Here is a 21,543-nt window from a genome sequence, read left to right as displayed (position 1 = left end):
TCACTTTTTTCCCGATCTGTACATCGGTGAATAAGCCAGGAATAACGTAAATTTTGCTCGGATTTATAACGGACAGCTTGCTGTAATCCGTATTAAGAGTGCAGTAACCATCAGCAGAATCTCCAAATGCAAGCTCGTGGTCTTATTTTTCAAGAAAGACATGTAAACGAAAATGAAAAACTACAGAATTTAACGATGTTAAAGCATAGTTAGTGCGTAGAACTGTACTTGATTACTAGGAGAGAGAAGAGTATCTGACGGCTACAAAAATAAAGGGTGGCTTCATGAAAAAAATTAGTTATTGTGGCTCAGTGAGCTCTGTTTTTCATCTTCTACGCTCACCCGGTTCCCAAATCAGGAAGTGTGGTGAAGACAGTGTGGTGATGGACGAAAATTTTCAGTTCTATGCAGAGATATTTCAGCAGCAACAGTGAAGTTTTTGTGTAAAATGCACTTATTGCTTGCTGAGGACAATAGTTTTGTAGTAAAGACAGACAAAACTTCAGTTTCACTAAGCCATACGATTAAATATATTTTGATCGGCTTAACGAAAATAGTGGCCTGAAAGTGTCTACATTTCCTTTTGTGCAGTGTATTTCAGCGTTTTGGGTGATACGCACAGTGATGACGTGTGTGTAAGAGTTGCAAATAAAATGTTTTCGGGAGGCAGGGAATATTCCCGGTCCTATTTAGGCGAGCCATCGGATCTGAAATGCTGGCGGCTCCTTACAAGTAAGTACTCGCGCGCTGCCGCGCACGAAGTCTCTCGTGAAAAAACTTGCGTTCATAGGAGACACACTGCCAACAGTAATGATGTTTCAGACGTTGCCAACATTAATTCTACAAATTTCTGAACAACTATCTCCCTGGAAGTTTTTAGGAGGCCCAACAGAACGCAAATTCATCAGCGCCAACATTTTTCGTTAACAAGCGTTACAGTTTCACACCTCTTACGCTATTTTATTTTTTATCTCGTAATGCTTCTATATTTTCACGATAAAATATGTATCACGTGCACCTATAAAATCTGAGAATGTTCATATATGTTTTCCAGTCCAAATACGCTAGTGTTTTTTTTCCACATGTTGAACTGAAAAGTTATTTTTCTTGAAGAGTTCTTCTACAGTTAGTTTTTTTCGTAAAAACTGGCAAGAATTTTTGGAAGATAATATTTTTTCACTTACAGACTAAAACTAGGGATGTCTAATTCTTTTTTTTTAATTTTCACAAACATTTGAAGTTAGTATACTGTAAGAAAGTGAGATGACCTTCATGTGTCCATTTTCGTGACGGCCAATACAGCAGCTAGCCGCATTTTTGGCTCTTATCACTGTTCACCATACATGTACACATCGTGACAAAGTGACATTACTCAGAATCTGAAATTAGAGATAGAGCTACCATTTATTGGTGTATCGTGGAGCTATCGACTAATATGAATAAATCACATCATCTGAAATGTTTTTACATGTAATAACTCTGTTTCTCATTGAATATACCTTTATATCGCTTAAAGCCGAGGTCTTCAATTCAAAATCACCACTATAGGTTCCATCGATGCAAATGCAGACACTGCTATAGTTTTTCAGCATTTCTACTTGCGCACTGTTATTATTAATGACACTAAAGTCTTCTTTTATCTGTAGTGAATGCCTTAGGCTGTTTACCTCTCGTGGTTTAGAGTGCTCCTTTTCTAAAAAAAAAAAAATGTTTTGGGGTACTCTCAGATTAGACATAACGTAGCCACAATAACTGAAGTTTTCGATGTACCTGATTGATTATTTAATTGTTGTTGTTGTTGTGGTCTTCAGTCCAGAGACTGGTTTGATGCAGCTCTCCATGCTACTCTATCCTGTGCAAGCTTCTTCATCTCCCAGTACCTACTGCAACCTACATCCTTCTGAGTCTGTTTAGTGTAATCATCTCTTGGTCTCCCTCTACGATTTTTACCCTCCGCGCTGTCCTCCAATACTAAATTGGTGATCCCTTGATGCCTCAGAACATGTCCTACCAACCGATCCCTTCTTCTAGTCAAGTTGTGCCACAAATTTCTCTTCTCCCCAATTCTATTCAATACCTCCTCATTAGTTATGTGATCTACCCATCTAAGCTTCAGAATTCTTCTGTAGCACCACATTTCGAAAGCTTCTGTTCTCTTTTTGTCTAAACTATTTATCGTCCACGTTTCACTTCCATACGTGGCTACATTCCATACAAATACTTTCAGAAATGACTTCCTGACACTTAAATCTATACTCGATGTTAACAAATTTCTCTTCTTCAGAAACGCTTTCCTTGCCATACCCAGTCTACATTTTCTATCTCCTTTACTCCGATCAACTTCAGTTATTTTGCTCCCCAAATAGCAAAACTCATTTACTACTTTAAGCATCTCATTTCCTAATCTAATACCCTGAGCATCACTCGAATTAATTCGACTACATTCCATTATCCTCGTTTTTCTTTTGTTGATGTTCATCTTATATCCTCCTTTCAAGACACTGTCCACTCCGTTCAGCTGCTCTTCCAGGTCCTGGGCTGTCTCTGACAGAATTACAATGTCATCGGCGAACCTCAAAGTTTTACTTTCTTCTCCATGGTTTTTTACTCCGAATTTTTCTATTATTTAATTATAAAACTACATTGTAATTGGCATTACATACCTTTATACCAGTTTCCAAACCAGAAGAACATAAACCATGGCCAGTAATTAAAGAAAGTGAACCCATACAACCCCCATCAATTTAAATTATTAAATCACCGATAACCATTTTTATTTTGAGGTCTGACCCGTTCACTGAGGAAGATTTTGACAACAGTTCATGGCTATTGTTGTCTTCACGCGTTCTTATATCACTCCTGGCATCAGCAGCAAGATGTATGCCATTCATAAACCAAGAGCGTACGTAACCCATAGGTTGAAATAACTTAAGCGGAGGACCAACCAGTTTAACGAACATCAGAAAGAAGGAACCAAGCTATTTGTGGTCTGATAATGAGATTTATTTGTGAAAACCCATGTTCGCATACACTAATAGACATGCGAACACATTTCACCGCACTCAGAAGAGGGAGGACGGATGCTGGCATTTTTTTCTCCATCAAATAATCTCGAAGCGCTCTGTGTATCACTCTCCCTAGAAAACCAAAATGACTACGTAAGGTTTTATGCTTGTTTCACCATGTGTTAGTCCAGGATTATAAGGCCAAGTCGATGAGTCCAACGTTCCCGCACACACAAAGACAGCAATGTTCTCCGTCTGCAGAAGACGCTCCACCCGCTGGTTTCAGACAATGATAAAATCTGCTGAGCTCAAAACGTCTGCTTGTTGTTCCCCTCTCCAGTGTAATTTCGACTTTGAGAGCTTTACAATAGTGAAGATCACTGCTTAGTTTCCTTTATTAGTACACCAACAGCTGACTTCTTATCTTCATTTTGGCAGAATACAGTGTGATGTATCGTGACTGTACTTCAAGACTTGCTCTGATAACTCTCTTATCATCCACGGACAACACTGAAATTCCTGACTCTTCACTGGCACAAGAATTATTGGCAAGTTTTAGTTTGTTAGATGCAGGAGACCAAGTAAAACACTTTATTGTTTTGCTGCCTATCTTACCTTGACCACTAAGCTAAGTAGCAACAAAAGCAGGGCACGCGATTGGCCATACAGTCAAGCATACAACCTACAAGATGGGAACAGTAAGTGAATAACGAAGTATTCCGACTCCCATGTATCGGCTAGAACAAGAAAATAAGACTCTCACTGGCTGCCAACGATTCGACTATCGAGAACGGCTGCTGCTGCTTCGAAACAGCTAAATGTATCGCTTTTCCCATCACAGACTGACTGCTATAGTTCATATTGCAAATTACCACCGTGAGAAAATGAAATAAATCCGATGTAGTCCGTGAGATAAATCGTTGGCTAACTTTTACGTTCTCCAACATCGTAAGGATGTTACTTTACGGACAGGGAAATTTAGGGGTACGCGTCCCCCAGAATTACCCCAGAAAAAGACTACTGGTGGCCTGTACAGCTATACGTGTGACGCACTGGGTTTTCAGCTAGTGTTGGTCGCTATAACTCATTTTTATACATTGGTAACTCTTTATTCATGTCTCGTGAGATCTGCACCTAAATTATGATATTGATTAATGTTACATACAGCTTTCTTGTTATGTGATGGATTCGCAGATAGATGTTTTCTTATTTTGTCGTATATTGTACAGAATTGAATTATGATGGCGATGTCAATAGCTTGCATTTTTTTTCCTGTTTATGTCAAGCCTAAATGACTTGTAACATTCTGGTGACCCACATCAGCAGTGATATATTTGATTTTGCAGGTACCATCTCCAGTCTTGGTTACTTCTGTACTGGCGGGACAGACACTTAGTATTTTGTTCCTTGTCATGTGACACTATCCGAAATATACTACGATCCACGATTGTTTACGTTACGTGACAACATGATTTTTCACTCTGATGCTTCCAGTCGCTAAACGTCTAGAAAAATTCGAATTTAGTCTCTTCTGAGTCGATCGACGTACCTTCAATGCCTAGTGATCAAAACAGCAATTCTTAGAAACGACTGAAAGATCGCACAGCGGATATTTTATTTTCATACTAATACCTTCCTCTGATGCATGTGCGTGTCTTTTGCGGCAAATTAACTGGTTAACTTTTTGTCACATAACCTACGCAAAATACTAGCACACTTAATTGTGTAGCGACAGACTTAACTTTCCTGGATGTGAACGTAATATGTCTTTTTCTCACATTCTTGTTGTAATCGGAGCTTTTACCGCACTCTGAATATAAGTCGTCCAGCTATTAAATAAAAAGTGCTTTTCGTCGCCTATATTGTAGGACTTCGGCTCGTGCCATAAGCTACCGTGTTTGTGGCGCCGGAAAAATAGTTTTATGTTGTGGGAAACGCAATTGAAGACATCTTTGTTTGGAAAATAAAGCGCTTCCACTCTGTTTACAGGAAAACGACCGGTTTTATGACATCAGATGACATCCTCAGTGAAACATTAATCCCATAGTGTGGGAAGGAAGGGGATTTAACTTTCTCAAAATACAATGCCGTTACCCGCAACAACCAGGGCGTCATGGATCAGACTTACCAGTTGAAAAACGGACGTGTTAAAACCACGTTAACCAGGAAACAGCGGTCAGTATCCTTACAATCGCTTCGCCTCATAGGGCCTGAAATGGCGTGAAATCGACTGATGTCTTGTGCGGCAGTTCGTGCTTTCATAATCAAATAGGCAAAAACGTCAAATTGGATATGGAGAAACAGCATATTACACCACCGCGATACCAATATAAAAGGGACACAGAGGAAACTTAGATTTCATTCTGTCTGCGTCATTGGTGTTGTCGTGTGTTGGTTAGTTTGAAAAATAAAAAATGTCCTTACAACCAAGAGAAACTACAACCCGCAACAGAAATAAGGATCACTTTTTCGAAACCTCGTAATTGTCTTCTATTGTGAAATTTCGATCGAAGGTTCCTACAACCTTCGTCTGTAATGACGCAAAAGCGTGGTGACCTGGAGCGTCACCCTTCGGCTCTTCGGCGCTTCAAACAGCAAGGTGTCGACGCATGCGAGAAAAAAGGCCAGAACTCAGAAGTTCATGTAATGTATAAAGTGGGTTACTGATGTCGCATTGGCACCAAAATTGTGCCCACCGTCACAGCGGACGTATCACACTATGGCAACGTCATCACAGCCCCTATTATCCATTTCATCCATTACTTGACACTTCTGCGATGGAAGTCAGAACCGCAACGCCCAGCGTTGAAATCAGGCGTTTTTCTTATGAGTGTTCAAGGAAAAAATTTCACCCAACCACTGCTCAGAATCGACACGAAAAGGCCTCAGTTAATGTCATAAATGGCACCAACGAAACCATCAGTTTCCTTGGGACATTGATTCCCACACATTTCACAGTTGAAAACGGCAGTCTGCAGTGCGATTGGCAACAAGAAGACATACTTGATAAGCTTTGATACTGGCGACACCTCCATGATGCTTCAACCCTTCTCTAAGGACATTGTGGCCTAGCAAGCCACCTCCCACCTCTTTGGAGTGTAGTGCAACAGCAATTTTTGCTCAAGTTTACAGTGCAGAGCCGTTAGGGACCGTTAAAAACCATTTGACGAAATTTGAGCGTGACGTGAAACAGCAAAGGGTCCTTCTTCTTTTTCAATGCTCCCGATTCACACTCTACTGCAGCATGATCATGGAGAGGTATGACATTGACACATGCGTGGATACAACGACATGGGTTCCCATTTATTGAGAATTTTAAAAATGCAGCTTTACAGAGGAAACCCACAAAGTGGGCGTGCCAAGCAGTTGCCTACCTGCGGGTACCTCAGGGTACATACTAGGTTTTATCGGTATAGTCACATTTTTCAATTTCTCAGTAAATATGCAGGGGTCCCACGGAGGGCACTGCCAAACTGGGTGGCCTTAGAGGGACTCTTTGCCATTGCATTCACGCATGTGTCAGTGTCGCTCCCCTCTGTAATGAAGCCAGTGGAGGGAGTGAAACAGGAGCAATGAAAAAGAGGACAGACTCCTTGCCGCTTCAGATCATGTTCAAATTTCGTCGAATAGTTTTGAACGGTGCTTAGTGGTTCTACGCTGTACACCAGAGGAAAAACTGCGGTCGCACTGCACTCGAAAGGGGTGATCCTTAGAGAATGGTTTAAGCTCAAGGAGATGTCACTTGTACCAAAGGTTGTCAAGAACGACTTCCTGTTACTCATCGAACTGCAAACTATCTTATTCGACCGCGAAATATGTGGGAATCAAAGTCTCGAGGAAAGTAATCGTTTCATTGACAGCGTTTATGCCGTTTCCTGAGGCCCTTTCATGTTCATACTTATCGACGGTGTGTCTGAAATGTTTTCCTCGCCTACTGATAAGAAAACTGCGTTACTGAAGCGCTTAGCGTCACGGTTCTGACCTCCACCGCAGAGCCGTTAAATAAAGGGGTGAAATGTTGGTAGGAGAGGCTGTGACGACCTTGTCATCGTGTGACACGTCCACGGCGGCACTGGGCAGAATTGTAGTGTAATTTGGTGCCAATGAGGTATCATTAACCCAGTTTACACGTCACATGAACTTCTGACCTCTGGCCTTTTTTTCCCATGTGTCGTCGGTCTTTCTTTGCGTGTGTCGACACCCTGCATCATCGAGCCCGTGGATTATATTGCAGATCACCGTACCTTTGCACCATTACAGAGAAAGGCTGGAAGCACATTTGAGCCAAATTTCAAACTAATGTGTCGCAATAGGAGCCAATTATGGCGTTTCGAAAAGTGATCCTTTAATTCTGTTTCACAGTGTAGTTATTACTACTTTACGAGGAATACGGAAAGAATGCCAAGAGGACAGTTATATCGAAAACGATATACCGACAGGTGGTGTCGAGCGAGAATGAAAATTCAGTGAACGTTTAAAAAATTGTTATTGGAACGGCATTGCAATACTACATAGAATGTAAGAGGCCAGCTTGCAGCGAGCGGTGTGTACGAGTATTTGTTCTTGCAGCTGTTGCGCATGATCCACGTGTTAGCTCCAGAGAAATGGAGGGTGTCTCTGGAGCAAGTTGGTTGCATTTTACGTACAAACACATTCCACACATATCAGGTGTCACGTCACCATCAGATTAGCCAGTGGGCTGGCAAAAGACGCATATTTTTCGCTCCATTCTGGCACGACATCAGAAATATACATTATCTTTATCATTATCGATGAAGCTACCTTTACGAAGGTTGGGAATTTAAAAACATGAAATGTGCATTATTGGGCCACTGAGAATCTACACTGGTTGAAGCAGGCAGTGGAGTGTGAACGTTTGGCGTGGGATTATTGCATACAATGTGATTGGCCTTTCCTTCATTGAAGAAACCTTAAAAGGGTAAAAGATTCGGACAATTTCTTATCGAAATGTTACCGATTCTCCTAGAGAAAGTATCATTTGAGAAACGTAGACATGCGTGGAACAGGCTCTGCAGGTGACCGGTTCACCACTCCCTTGTGGCTAGGTAAGCGCTCACCCAGCTTTTTCCTGGTCACTGTGTAGGACGTGAAGGCGTTATCTGTTGCCCTGCACGTTCACTCTAGGATAAACTCAAAGATGGAGTCTGTTCACAAGTTCCGACGACCAAAGATGTTTTGAAACAATGCATAGCTGCAGCATACGCAACTGTATCGAAAAAAAAAAAAAATTGATCCTGTTCAGACATCATTGCACCAGCGATTTAAAACGTCTGTTTCCGTGGGCAGTGAGTATTTTGAACTCCTGCTGATTTAAATGGAATTTTAAGGAAACTTTTGTGACCACATTCTTTCATAATTTATTTTCTGTTACTGTTGTTGATGCAATTTTGCAATGTAAGTGTGTGTTTTGACATTAAGTACACGGCATGAAGTTATTATGTAATAGTCTTTATCTCTTAATGTCATGTTTTACAAATGCATTCAATTTTTGAAGCGGATCTTTCTTACAATGTTCTTACAGAAACAAGAACAGAACTGTTAACAAAGTTAACTGGTGAATTATCCTTAGACGCCATATCCTTTGCCTTTCAGTTAATGTGTCGGTCCAACAACATGCAGTCAAGTGTGATTAGTAGTATCCAGTTAATCGTTTCTCCTGTATTCCGTATTTGTAGCTAGACACCCTTAGCTGCGTCAGGTTGGAGTGATCCAACAGACTGCAGCACGGTTGCGGATGACAACACGAGCTTCTGCATAATACAGCAATTCGTTTCATGTTAAAAACAGATAAATCCCAAGTTCTAAGTATTGTAATTTCTCCGAAACTTCTGATCGAACGTTGAAGAGTGAAACGACGTAAATTTGCCTCTTTTAGAATTACAATAGTAGCTGCAGAAATTACTAGTCCATGTGGAAGAGTGAAATGTAATTAATATACATGGTCCAGTCACATTAACGTGACCACGTGTCAAAAGCTTGAATACTATGTTTTGCAGCGTGGACGTACAGGGAGAGATTTAGTGAGGTTCTGGAAGATACGGCCAGGGTGTGAAGCCATGCAGCCTCCAGTGCTGTTGCCAGTGCGCCAGGTTTCTCGGCTTAGGATCCATGACACGAACAGCACGATCGAGGTGGTCCCACAGAGTCTCGATTGGGTTTAAATTTGGGAAATTTGGTGACCAGGGGACACGGGAGTACGGTAAACTCATCCCGCTGCTCTCCGATCCGCGCATGGTACACTGTGAGCTTTGTGACACTTTGTACTGTCCTGCTGGCAATGCCAAGGATAAGCAATCTGCATGTACGGGTAGACATGATCTCCAGGGATAGATATATACTTGGGTTGATCCACTGTGCCTTCGAGGATGATGACATCACCCAGGGAATACTACGAAAATGTTTTCCAGACGACATCTGCACAGCTGTCTTTTACTGCTGTCGTCTATGGCCCATGGTGCACCACAGTTGTCACGTCGCCCGTTTTCGTCAGCGCCATGTTGCCATGCATGGTATACTTAAATCACGGCGACACGCGAAAGTTTTACAAACTGAGAAGTTTCGAAAATGGTTCCGCGGTTGGCCCGAAAGCCAACGATCGGACGCCAGATAAACAGCTCTGTTTTAGCTTTTTTTTTCCTTTATTGTATTTCAATTCCCCATTGGGGCGTGCTAGCAGCAGCATATGCGCTGCTCTTCAGCCAAAAGACATAGAACAAACAATAGAAGACATTTAAAAATATACAAAGGAGAAAATATGGTGAACATAGATATAAAAAAGGGGGAACATCATGGAAGGTAATAGACAAAAAAATGGGCGACTGTAAAATGGAGATAAAAACCGTAAAAAAGTTGCGCACATAAAAAACCACACACTGGGCCTATCAAAAGAACACATGACACAGTATGACTGGAGCATAAAAGTATCGACGGATGGCGTAGCACGTAACAAACACTGACGGCGAACCTCAAGGAAGTACACAATTAAAATCACACCTCTTGGCGCACAGGAGAAACAGCACTAAACACAACACTGATGTGGCACACTGACGATGATCAAAATGGAGGATCTGCCAGGCACAAGGATATGAGGGAGACCAGAAGAAGGGAGGGAGGGGGGGTGGGAGGGATGGGAAGAGAGGGGGGGCAGATGGGTGGGGGGTGCGCTGAAGAGGGCCAGGTAGGGAGAGATGTGGGAAGAAAAGAGGCAAAGATGGGTGCTGGGTCTCAGGGGGGGGGGGGGAAGGAGGAAAATCCGCACTGGGAGAAGGAGGGGAGAGGAAAAAGGGGACCCTGGGGAGGGGGGGGGGAACAAGGCCAGGTTATAGTTGGAAGGAAGGGTAGATGTCACGGCGAAGTTCATCATCCGGGAGAGGTATGTTTTGGCATTACAATGCGCTTTATATACCGTTTTCCACTGTGACTGCTGCCATCTGTCGCCCATGAGTGCTTATTGCACAATGACGTCGAATAGTAATGTTCACATTAATGTGAAAAGAGGCTGTACATTACCTAGTGAGGGCATTGTCACAGCTCACTTGCGTGAAAACAGAATTTCGATACCTTAAACGGTTTAGGATATATGTCAGGTGGACAGCTCAGTTGTATTTTATCGTGTAGATAGTTTTACTGTTCGTCTGACAATGTCAGTCCAGAATCGAAGTGCATGAAAATTATTGAACTGCGCCACAAATCGAGTAGTGTATACGATATACAGTACACGACATAAAATGCATAACACTGTACAAACTGTAGACCAAATTACAATTTCGCACACTCTCCGTCTTCATTTTTATAAGGGGCAATGTATGGTACTTCATACTGGTGGAAAAGAAGCTCTTTTGTGGAAACACCTGGCGGTCTTGCAAATTTTTTTTTTCCCTGTGTGCTTGGAAACTTGATATATGCAGAGGCAAGGGACAGAGCACTCCGAGACTAAAAACAATTACTTAAATGGAAACTGTTTAATATAACATGTTTTTAAAACGGATTGAAAAGGATGAAATATCTCCTAGCCACATACAGATTTCTAACCCGTAGAGATAATCCTGAAATTTGTGCTTCTGAAGTTTTAATAGCTATGACAATGCTAGAAGGAGGCGCGCATGCAATAGATAGTTGGTGCTTGAATAGTTCAACAAAGTCACTAACAATTTTATTGCTCTGCAAATGATATGAACTCTTGTGTGATTTTTTTCAGCGGCAACTTCTCTTCACTCTCCTACCGCTATCTATTGCTTGCGCTTTAAATCTTGCAAGTACTGTCATAGCTATTAAAAATCCACGTGCACAAATTTTCGGGGCTACCTGTTAGGAATCTATATGGGACTAAGAGAAATTATTTTGTATTTTTGGTCTATTTTAAAAACACATTATATTAAAAAAATTTATTTAAATAATTATTTTCTCCTTTTTAATATTGAGTGTGTGTGAAGTTTTAAAATTATTTCAAACATTTTCATGAGATTACAACAGAGTCATGAGGTAAATTTCAGGTTTCTGTTTCTCTTCACCGGAGTAAACCAATGTATCGCTTCCTCCTACGTACATCTCGTGGAAAGACGGTGAAGGTAAAAATTTGAGAGACTTGGGCTCACACAGGCGCTTATCAATAATCGCTCTTACCACGAACCATTCGCGAGTGGAACAGGAAAAGGCAGAAATATCAGTGGTACACAAAGTACTCTCCGCCAAACATCAGACAGAAAAGCGAGTTAATATAGTGATGTCATCCAATTGGGGGTTATCTTCAACGTTTTAAGTCTCCAGGTCTTCGGAAACTTAATTTAAAAGCAACTGCAAAATGACTGTGTACCGCACAGACAGGCAGACAAGAAAATTACCTAATAAAAAATTTGTTAATTATCCTTTTGACTGTCCAGTTGTCAATACCAGTCCAATTCTTCAATAGACAGAAGGAAATCTGTTTAAAGACAAAATCTGAGTATCAAAAGCAGCTGGTTCCCTGGTGAAATACTCATTTCTGAAATAAAAATTACATAACAAATTGTGTGAAAACTGAAGTGTGGTTCTTAGTACATAAGTCAGTATCATTGATACAGCTTATAGGCATCGGTACACGGTGGGGCTGATCTTGATCGGAATTGGAAGGCACATTCGTTTGAATAGGAGTTAAAATACTGTCTGTATGCTACACAAAAATATACGCCTAATACTGAAGGTGATGTCAGATGAGGGATCGTTTTGTTCCTTTCAGTATTAATGAGATGTCGTCGTAATACTTCCGCTAAATGACACACAATTGTTCTTATATTGTTGAGCTGCATACATAAAAAACGTATGAGGGGAGAGGATGAAAAAACATTTTCTACTATAAAATTACTGTTGTCATAGGAATATTAGAAACTGCCCCTAACATCAGACAGCGGAGGAAAAACAGTTGGTGCATTGTACTCAGTTACAAGTTTCGAGAGGTATGTGTGTTTTTATGTATTTCTGTGCCTATATTGGAATATTTTTACAAAATGAAAGACGAATTGTGGAGGCACTGTAGCAATGGCAACACAGGAACGAGAAACTGTTCAGCAGGAGATAAATTTGAAACTCCTAAATCTCCTACGCACATGTCCGCAGCTTGTGTACTAAATGAAACAAAGTAGTGTTCTCTTCACGAGGTCATGTCACTAAATTTTCAAGTACTGGGAAGTAAAATCTTGTGTCCAGGTTAGTGCCACAAAATCCAGATATAGTAAACAACATAATTATGCTATGAGAGATAGGTAAGACTCGCTTGTCAATCACATTATCCACAAGATCGAAGAAGTTGAGTGCAGCTTCTTTCCGCAGATGAGATCTATTTATAAATTTTAAGTCTGTGTATTCTTCAAAATATTGTACCCTATCTCTCACTTAGTAATTTAACCAATAAGACAAGCGAACTACGTGTACTCTAAGTCACGCTACCAATATACAATCAATATTTTAGAAAATACTGTGAATAACTACTTAAACATAAAAAAGACTATATATAATCAAGAAAGAGTCAGATTACATGCTAAAACCAATTTTACATTTATGTCAATGGCTTCATCAAGAGTTACATTTGGCGGTGGATCTGAAGGGGAGGACGTGGGGGGAGGGAGGTAGCGAAACTTTCACACTTCAGCTGAGGCCAGGAGAGTCTAACCAACTAATGTTTTCTTATGCTGTGAAGAAAGTAATGATTAAAGTCGATCGTTGTGCAATCTTACCTCCACGTCTTCATCAGGAGAGCCGTGTACGTTATGCAGAAACCAAGGTGCCGACTCCATTTCGTAGCGATGCAGGAGTACATATCCAGCACGGGAAAAATGGCGGCCATCTGCAATCATCATACTGCTGTAAAGATATTAACAGTAACGGAAAACTCGAGAAGAAAAGCCTATTTATTCAGTATTGCTTACAACATGTAAGGATTCACTGAATATTCTGTATAGTGAAAACGCAGAACTCTTAGTATGTTGTAGTGGCTCGCCCCTCTGTTAGGTTACATTCTTCGAAGACAGTATTGTTATTTATTTTAAGATATATAACATGTTTAAAATGTTTGCTTTTTACCTATGTACCAGTATATTAATGTTACCTGTAAATTTATTTATTTCTCTGGGGGCTATCTGTAGTGGGTATTACACCTGTCTCATACATCTTGGACACTAAGGGGAATAGTTTTGCCATGATATGTTCCCCGAAGGTTCTCAGTCGTTTTGTGGAAATGTCTGCTCCAGGTACCCTATTAAGACTTAGGTCTTTCAGTGCTCTGTAAAAATTTTTGTCACAGTTTCATATCTTCAACCTCATCTTCATCAACTTCCCTTTCTCTAACGTTCTGTACAAGTTCGTCTTCGTTGTATTACTAATACTTTATATTTCTTCTACCTTTCTGATTTCCTTTTTTTTATTACCACTGGCTTTGAAACTCAAGCCTTCAATACTCACCCAATTGCTTCTCTTTTTTCTAAAATTCTCTTTAACTTTCTTAAAGACAAGGTCTATCTTTCTCACAGACGCGTGTTCTTCTACAACTTTACCTTTTATCTCTGTCCATTCCTTCTTTGCTATTTTCCACTTACTGTCAAACTCATATTTTAGATGCCTGTATTTCCTTTTGCTTGCTTCTTTTGCTGAATTTTTATATCTATTTTTTTCATCAATTAAATTTAATATCGCAGGTGTTATCCATAGATTTCTACAGGTCCTTGTTTCTATATTTGCCTATTTCTTACTAATTTGATTTTATCAGTGCCAGCGATAGTTAAATAAGTGAAGAAATTACACATTTATTTTTATACCAACAATGAGCTTGCTCACAAGCTGCTAATCACTCTTGTTCTCATCATCTTTTTTAATAACAGACTCTTTCAGGACTCCGCCACAACTGCAACTGTGTTAACATGTCAGTGATGTGAAACATCCAGCAAATAATTGAGGACGTGGGTTGCAAGTGCTAATCTGTGATGAAGAGGTTAGACAGGAGAGGAATTCGCATCAAACGAGTCAGAAGCTGTATAAACTTCGCTGTGTTTTGGGAACAAAATTTAATATGGCAACAAGAGAAATGTGTGTGTCACTGAGAAGTTACCACAGATAATGCTTCTAAGTCAGGCGACCGAAAGGCCACGGCTGTTGCAGTTTCGTCGGGATATTGTGACTCAGTGTATTTTTATTAATGAGCAGGTAGCACTGACACTTGCCAAATGATTTTCTTTCTGCACTTCAGTGACATGGGAAATATGAAAAAAATCACAATAAATAGTATATTATGTTTTTGTTCGTTTGTTCGTATGCTTGTAAAGGGTGAATGATTAACGTATTTCATTTCAAATTTCTTATAGTTGGTCATGGATGTTGAGAATCTATTTTTAGCTTAACGAGTAGTCAATAGAGAGACCTGCAAGTCGTCAGTGTGTATCACAGCTTCAGCGACATAAATTTTTCATTGCAAACTATTCGAATTTCATTCGGTGGCTTCCTTGATTTCGAAATACAACAATAACTACGATCAGTAAAGAAATGATTAGCAGTTCACATGCTTGAGTAAGATAAATTTTGGAAATAAAATATTTTAGAATTTGTCGCATTCTGGAAACTTAATCGGCAATTTCATCAGATTTTGTACTACTTCTACATCGGAATAACATGGCTTTCGGAACAATCTTTTTCTGCAAAAACGCTGAAGGTAAAGTTGTCATGAACCCAAAGATTGGTTTAAAACCCCAGCGTTTTTCTGAGGAAGATACTATTGGAGGTGGTTTGCCTTCGCCTCCTGTAGGCATCTGAATGATTAATCCAGCCAGCTATAACGGGATCTGCTGCTTAACATGGACTCCGAACTTCGGTGAAACTCGGCATTTGTAACATTAATAACATTGGCAGAGTTAGGACAAGTGAAAAGTGACTTACAGAAACCCTATGACCAACTGTGAGTCGAATCCGGACCATATAAGTTCTCTTTGCACTAGAGCGAGTGAAATCGAACGTAAGTGAATGTGCATTCACAGACAATTCGCCAGTCTTCACAACTGTTCGCTTGTATTCGTGATCAAGCCTTTATACTAGGTTGAACAGAAGACAACACTAAATACCTAACATCACCTGACCGATGTGTTACTGTTTTTTGGCGCTAATAATCAGCACACAGGATACTACAATGCGGCTGAATGAATTAATTTCTTCAACTGGTTAGAAACCGTTACAAATGTTAAAAACTATTCTTTGTTATTTTCCAGATTTTGATAGGTCGACTTACAAGATTTTTGTCGCTAAACACCTTTTCTTAATTTTTGATCTCAATATGCCTTGAAGTCAGTGAAGAAAGATACAACGCTGTGGAAATAGTAATTCACTCTTACTTATCAGTGGCATTGTTCTATACAGATGTGTCATAGCATTAATCCATTGAAGAGCAAATTCTATCCTTTTTCGCTTCGAAATGATAAAGTGCAGTTTGCTCCCAGTTCTTTCACGAAACCTGACCGATCGGCGTTAGACACAGCTGATGTGGAGATAAAAGCAAGCCTCGTCTTCACGCTATCTAGGAATTAAATGCACCTCCTCTACACTTTTACTTGAAGTAAATTTCGTTGTTTTGCGACTTGCTATGGTGCATGTTTTTTTTTTTTTTAAATTCGCTTAACCAGTTCTAAGAATACTTGAAATCAGCAGTAAAAACAGTAATATCACAAATTGAGTCCGCCTTGATGCAAAATATTATTGAAATCAGCAGTGTTTATCTCAGTCGGTTTCGGAGGGCCTAGTCTAGTAGATCTCCAGCGATAGTGCTCCATTCCATCTCACTAGCAGCTCTACATATTTCACATATCAAAAAAATCTTCTAAGGAACTGTTGTTCGTGTTATTTATTCAGGTTTAAGAGTTTATGTTGGTTATTAACGTGGGAATGGTACTTTGTGGCCACCCTGTACAGCAAATGTTTCGGATACCTTTGCTTTCATATTTTTGCGAGTTTAATTTTGGTGCATGTTTATTACTTCGTGTAAGTCTTTCTTCAATTTATACAGTTTACAGTCAGATTTTACGAAGTGGAACCGAGTTTCGACACCGCTTAACATTAAGTGTTAAACACAATGAATATTAATCCAGTTTTATCCCCGTTATTAAGTTTTGCCTACACAATAGCAACTGGTAATCACTATGGATATTAAACGAGTTGCGAATTCGGGCGATCAGTAACGGTGCACATTTGTTTCAGAGAAACAATCAACGAAAAGTGAAATTTGCTTCGAAAATTACCATCGTGCCGAGTCGAGCTACATGTTCACCAATACGTCGTTAACCAGTGATATACGCCTGCCATGTTGTGCATACGCCGTCCGCTACAGCTCCTGTAGGAGATGTACCTTCTCCATCCGCTGGCGAGCTACGAATTGGCAGCTTTCAACTTTTTTTCTTATAATAGTTGCAGTGCGTCTTAGCAGATAAAAGTTTGTCAGGATCTTTCTTTCGGTGTATTCTTCCTGTATAAAATATTTCAGGGCCTGTCTTACCATGTCAGATTGGACTATTCTATTGTCAGTTGCAGGTTGCCTATCTAGCGGCTTCCAGGAGCAACAAAATCTGATGTTCGCTATTGACCGAATTTAAAGTCTAAAATGCCGTCATAATCGAAACGTCAGAAGCAACTAGTGATTTTAGTTTAAAGGTTTAACATAGAGTCATACATTACAGATAGAAACTAGGTGTATATCTTGAGGCATGGTAACTCACAGCGCCCAAATTACCAAGACTGTATTCATCACGTGTTTGAGAATCAGAGCACTTAGCGACTTACTACAAACCCTATACATAAAAACTGTCTCAAATTTTTGTCATTTTCTTGTCACAACCTAGAAAAGAAAGAAAGGAAAAAAAAGATTGTTGCTCATAATAATTTTGCTGTCCATGGAGTAAAAATATAGTATCACGCATGATGTTTCAATTTACATTTCTTCACTTCTAACTCTATTCGCAAAACATTTTACAGACAGTATCCACATATTCCACTGAACGTAATTGCAAAATTATATCATTGTACGACTCATAGTTCAGTAGATATGACGTCATAAACACTGAATTGAGTGAAAAACTATCTTTTCCGAAAACAGAGCACAAACTATCCAGATTATACTCATGCATTGTTTGATAATCAGAGTACTTAATTAACTCCAACAAACTTTAAACAAAATTTATAATCATTCTTAAGCTTACAGGCCACAAAATAATGAAAGGAAAACTCTTTATCGCTTACTAAATTTTAGTCTACGAGTGAATAATCCGAAATCAATAAAATCAGCATAAGTAGTGTTTTTCCTATTCTACCATAAAGTTTTTAATGCTTAACGTCAAATGTAAAACATATTAACTTATTTATAAAGTAATCATACTTCTAAAGAAGTTTTATACATTCTTCAAATATTGCAGGTGAGGTGTTAGATATTATTTTAGAATGAGCGACGATAATTACTGATTCCAAGTAGATATTGTCCGACGCAAGTAATGCAGGCTACCACTATATTCCAACTAGAAAAGTATTTCCACCGTGCAAGAAGTTATCAATTGGTGTTAAGTGAACATCATAATTTCCAACATCATTTGTCTTTGAAGGGTCGGAAGTATGTCTTTCTCGGCAGTACTGAGAAAGTAGGAATGTCCTTTTTCAATTTCATCCGCTATTCATTGTTGCCTGGCAATGGCCTTGTCGCAGTGGATACACCGGTTCCCGTAAGATCACCGACGTTAAGCGCTGTTGGGCGTGGCCAGTACTTGGATGGGTGACCATCTAGGTGCCATGCGCTGTTGCCATTTTTCAGGGTGCACTCAGCCTCGTGATGCCAATTGAGGAGCTACTCGACCGAATAGTAGCGGCTTCGGTCAAGAATACCATCATAACGGCCGGGAGAGCGGTGTGCCGACCCCACAGCCCTCCTATCCGCATCCTCCTCTGAGGATGACACGGCGATCGGATGGTCCCGGTAGGCCACTCGTGGCCTGAAGACGGAGTGCTTATTCATTGAAGCCTACGCTCTTTGAAACCGGCATGTGTATCTTTTAATGCTCTTTCACTATACATTTGTTGCAAGATGCTTTATTTGTTACGTCAATGAAACAGATGTTGTTCATACCGGTTTGAATGGTTAGTACGTGACGCCAAGCTCCACTTTTCATTGTAAAATATCAAAAGGCACCTAGTTTAAGCTTTTCTGAGTTTATGTACACAAAAAACGTTGTTGCATACTGTCACAGGGCGTGACATTAGTACTTTACCTCGAGATACATAATGGAACATCCGAGTAGCGTGATGCCCAGGAAAATGGGGCTCGCCACCTTGAACACCTTGAGCCTTCTGTGCTGGTAGACGTAACAGACCAGGCCCAGGGTGCACAGTGCGCACAGCACCGAAAACGACAGCAGCGTCAGCCTGGAACATAATAGCGAGAATGCTTACTACTCATAGTCTTTTCCAGCTTGTGCCAAGCAACTGCATTAAATGCAACCACTGAAGACAGCTGCCTACGAGTACATGACCTTCTCATATGTGAAGTTGAAACAGTACTACATTTACACTCCTGGAAATTGAAATAAGAACACCGTGAATTCATTGTCCCAGAAAGGGGAAGCTTTATTGACACATTCCTGAGGTCAGATACATCACATGATCACACTGACAGAACCACAGGCACATAGACACAGGCAGCAGAGCATGCACAATGTCGGCACTAGTACATTGTATATCCACCGTTCGTAGCAATGCAGGCTGCTATTCTCCCATGGAGACGATCGTAGAGATGCTGGATGTAGTCCTGTGGAACGGCTTGCCATGCCATTTCCACCTGGCGCCTCAGTTGGACCAGCGTTCGTGCTGGACGTGCAGACCGCGTGAGACGACGCTTCATCCAGTCCCAAACATGCTCAATGGGGGACAGATCCGGAGATCTTGCTGGCCAGGGTAGTTGACGTGCACCTTCTAGAGCACGTTGGGTGGCACAGGATACATGCGGACGTGCATTGTCCTGTTGGAACAGCAAGTTCCCTTGCCGGTCTAGGAATGGTAGAACGATGGGTTCGATGACGGTTTGGATGTACCGTGCACTATTCAGTGTCCCCTCGACGATCACCAGTGGTGTACGGCCAGTGTAGGAGATCGCTCCCCACATCATGATGCCGGGTGTTGGCCCTGTGTGCCTCGGTCGTATGCAGTCCTGATTGTGGCGCTCACCTGCACGGCGCCAAACACGCATACGACCATCATTGGCACCAAGGCAGAAGCGACTCTCATCGCTGAAGACGACACGTCTTCATTCGTCCCTCCATTCACGCCTGTCGCGACACCACTGGAGGCGGGCTGCACGATGTTGGGGCGTGAGCGGAAGACGGCCTAACGGTGTGCGGGACCGTAGCCCAGCTTCATGGAGACGGTTGCGAATGGTCCTCGCCGATACCCCAGGAGCAACAGTGTCCCTAATTTGCTGGGAAGTGGCGGTGCGGTCCCCTACGGCACTGCGTAAGATCCTACGGTCTTGGCGTGCATCCGTGCGTCGCTGCGGTCCGGTCCCAGGTCGACGGGCACGTGCACCTTCCGCCGACCACTGGCGACAACATCGATGTACTGTGGAGACCTCACGCCCCACGTGTTAGGCAATTCGGCAGTACGTCCACCAGGCCTCCCGCATGCCCACTATACGCCCTCGCTCAAAGTCCGTCAACTGCACATACGGTTCACGTCCACGCTGTCGCGGCATGCTACCAGTGTTAAAGACTGCGATGGAGCTCCGTATGCCACGGCAAACTGGCTGACACTGACGGCGGCGGTGCACAAATGCTGCGCAGCTAGCGCCATTCGACGGCCAACACCGCGGTTCCTGGTGTGTCCTCTGTGCCGTGCGTGTGATCATTGCTTGTACAGCCCTCTCGCAGTGTCCGGAGCAAGTATGGTGGGTCTGACACACCGATGTCAGTGTGTTCTTTTTTCCATTTCCAGGAGTGTAGATTATTATCTCACTTTTCTGTCATGAAAACTTAATGTCAATTCTATTTTGTATACCTCGCCTATAAAACCAAGGATTAACTTATGAGTGTGTGTGTTTTATTTTGTCAAGTTGTTGAATGGATTGTTCCAACAAGTACCCTTTGGCTCCTGCAAGAAACAATTTCCACCTCACACTACTACAGAAGTCAGACAGACACTCCTAATTTACCAACAAGAACTGCTTGAGAAACATTCAGCAACAAATATCTTCTGAGGTCGTCCGCTGTAACGAAACGACATAAAAATATTCTTTTTTCTTACGTAACTAGTGGAATACTTGGGTACTGGAGTATTGCTAGTTAGTGTAAGAAAAACATTAAATGAAGGAAAAATATTATTTATTGCAAAAAATTCTGAGTGATGAAACTTTTTCTTAAAAATTAATAAATTTCTGGGTGTATTGACTCTTATGGATAGGAATGCTATTATTTTAAAAAGTATGGAAAGGTTCTTTTCTCCCTTTCCTTTAAGAATGTTATTTACTCGGCAGAATGGCTGAGAGCCGTGCCTACACAACTTGAAGAACTTTTCTAGGTACGGTCAAGGCTGTTGAGTGAGAAGTATAATGGAGTGTACTGTTATGGAGGACAGATGGGGCTCGCATACACTGTAGCACACAATACTGTGAGCTGCAACGACTGCTGCCTGCGTCTCTCGCTGCTGACAAATAACACAACTATCTCTTTCTATCTGGATTGACCTTCGACAATCAAACTCTCCCTATGCCTTGATGAAGTCAAGGACTCCTATCTGCCCCTAGTCTAACTATTGGTGTGGTACACTGGTTAGATAACCAGTCCACCGCGATACCACTCGATACTAGCTCGCAGGCATTTCACTAGTAGTCTGTCCATGTTCACGCTGCACAATAAGTGTGGCGGCCAACACAGTGAACAATGCTTAATCGCGAGTGACTCAATATAGAGTATCACTCCAATTCGCTAATGACAGAGGTGCTCTCCCAGTGAAGTACTGAGGACAGACTATGTTCCTCTCTCTT

General features: G+C 41.2%; 1 protein-coding gene and 1 pseudogene across 1 annotated transcript in view; one reads left to right on the top strand and one right to left on the bottom strand.

Annotated features, from left to right (window-relative positions):
- LOC124775981 (probable G-protein coupled receptor CG31760) overlaps nt 1-21,543 on the bottom strand; it is a 440,811-nt gene that overhangs the window by 41,288 nt on the left and 377,980 nt on the right. The window contains exons 8-9 of the mRNA XM_047250822.1: nt 18,782-18,935; nt 13,235-13,344 (exon numbers count right to left, since the gene is read on the bottom strand). Of these exons, the coding sequence (XP_047106778.1) occupies nt 13,235-13,344; nt 18,782-18,935 (264 nt within the window). The remainder of the gene's footprint in view (nt 1-13,234; nt 13,345-18,781; nt 18,936-21,543) is intronic.
- Nucleotides 18,203-18,319, top strand: LOC124778641 (annotated as a pseudogene).

This window comes from Schistocerca piceifrons, chromosome 2, assembly GCF_021461385.2.
Source record: "Schistocerca piceifrons isolate TAMUIC-IGC-003096 chromosome 2, iqSchPice1.1, whole genome shotgun sequence".
In the NCBI taxonomy this organism is placed as follows: domain Eukaryota; kingdom Metazoa; phylum Arthropoda; class Insecta; order Orthoptera; family Acrididae; genus Schistocerca; species Schistocerca piceifrons.
Note: the sequence above shows the minus strand (reverse complement) of the source record. Positions and strands in the feature narration are given on the sequence as shown.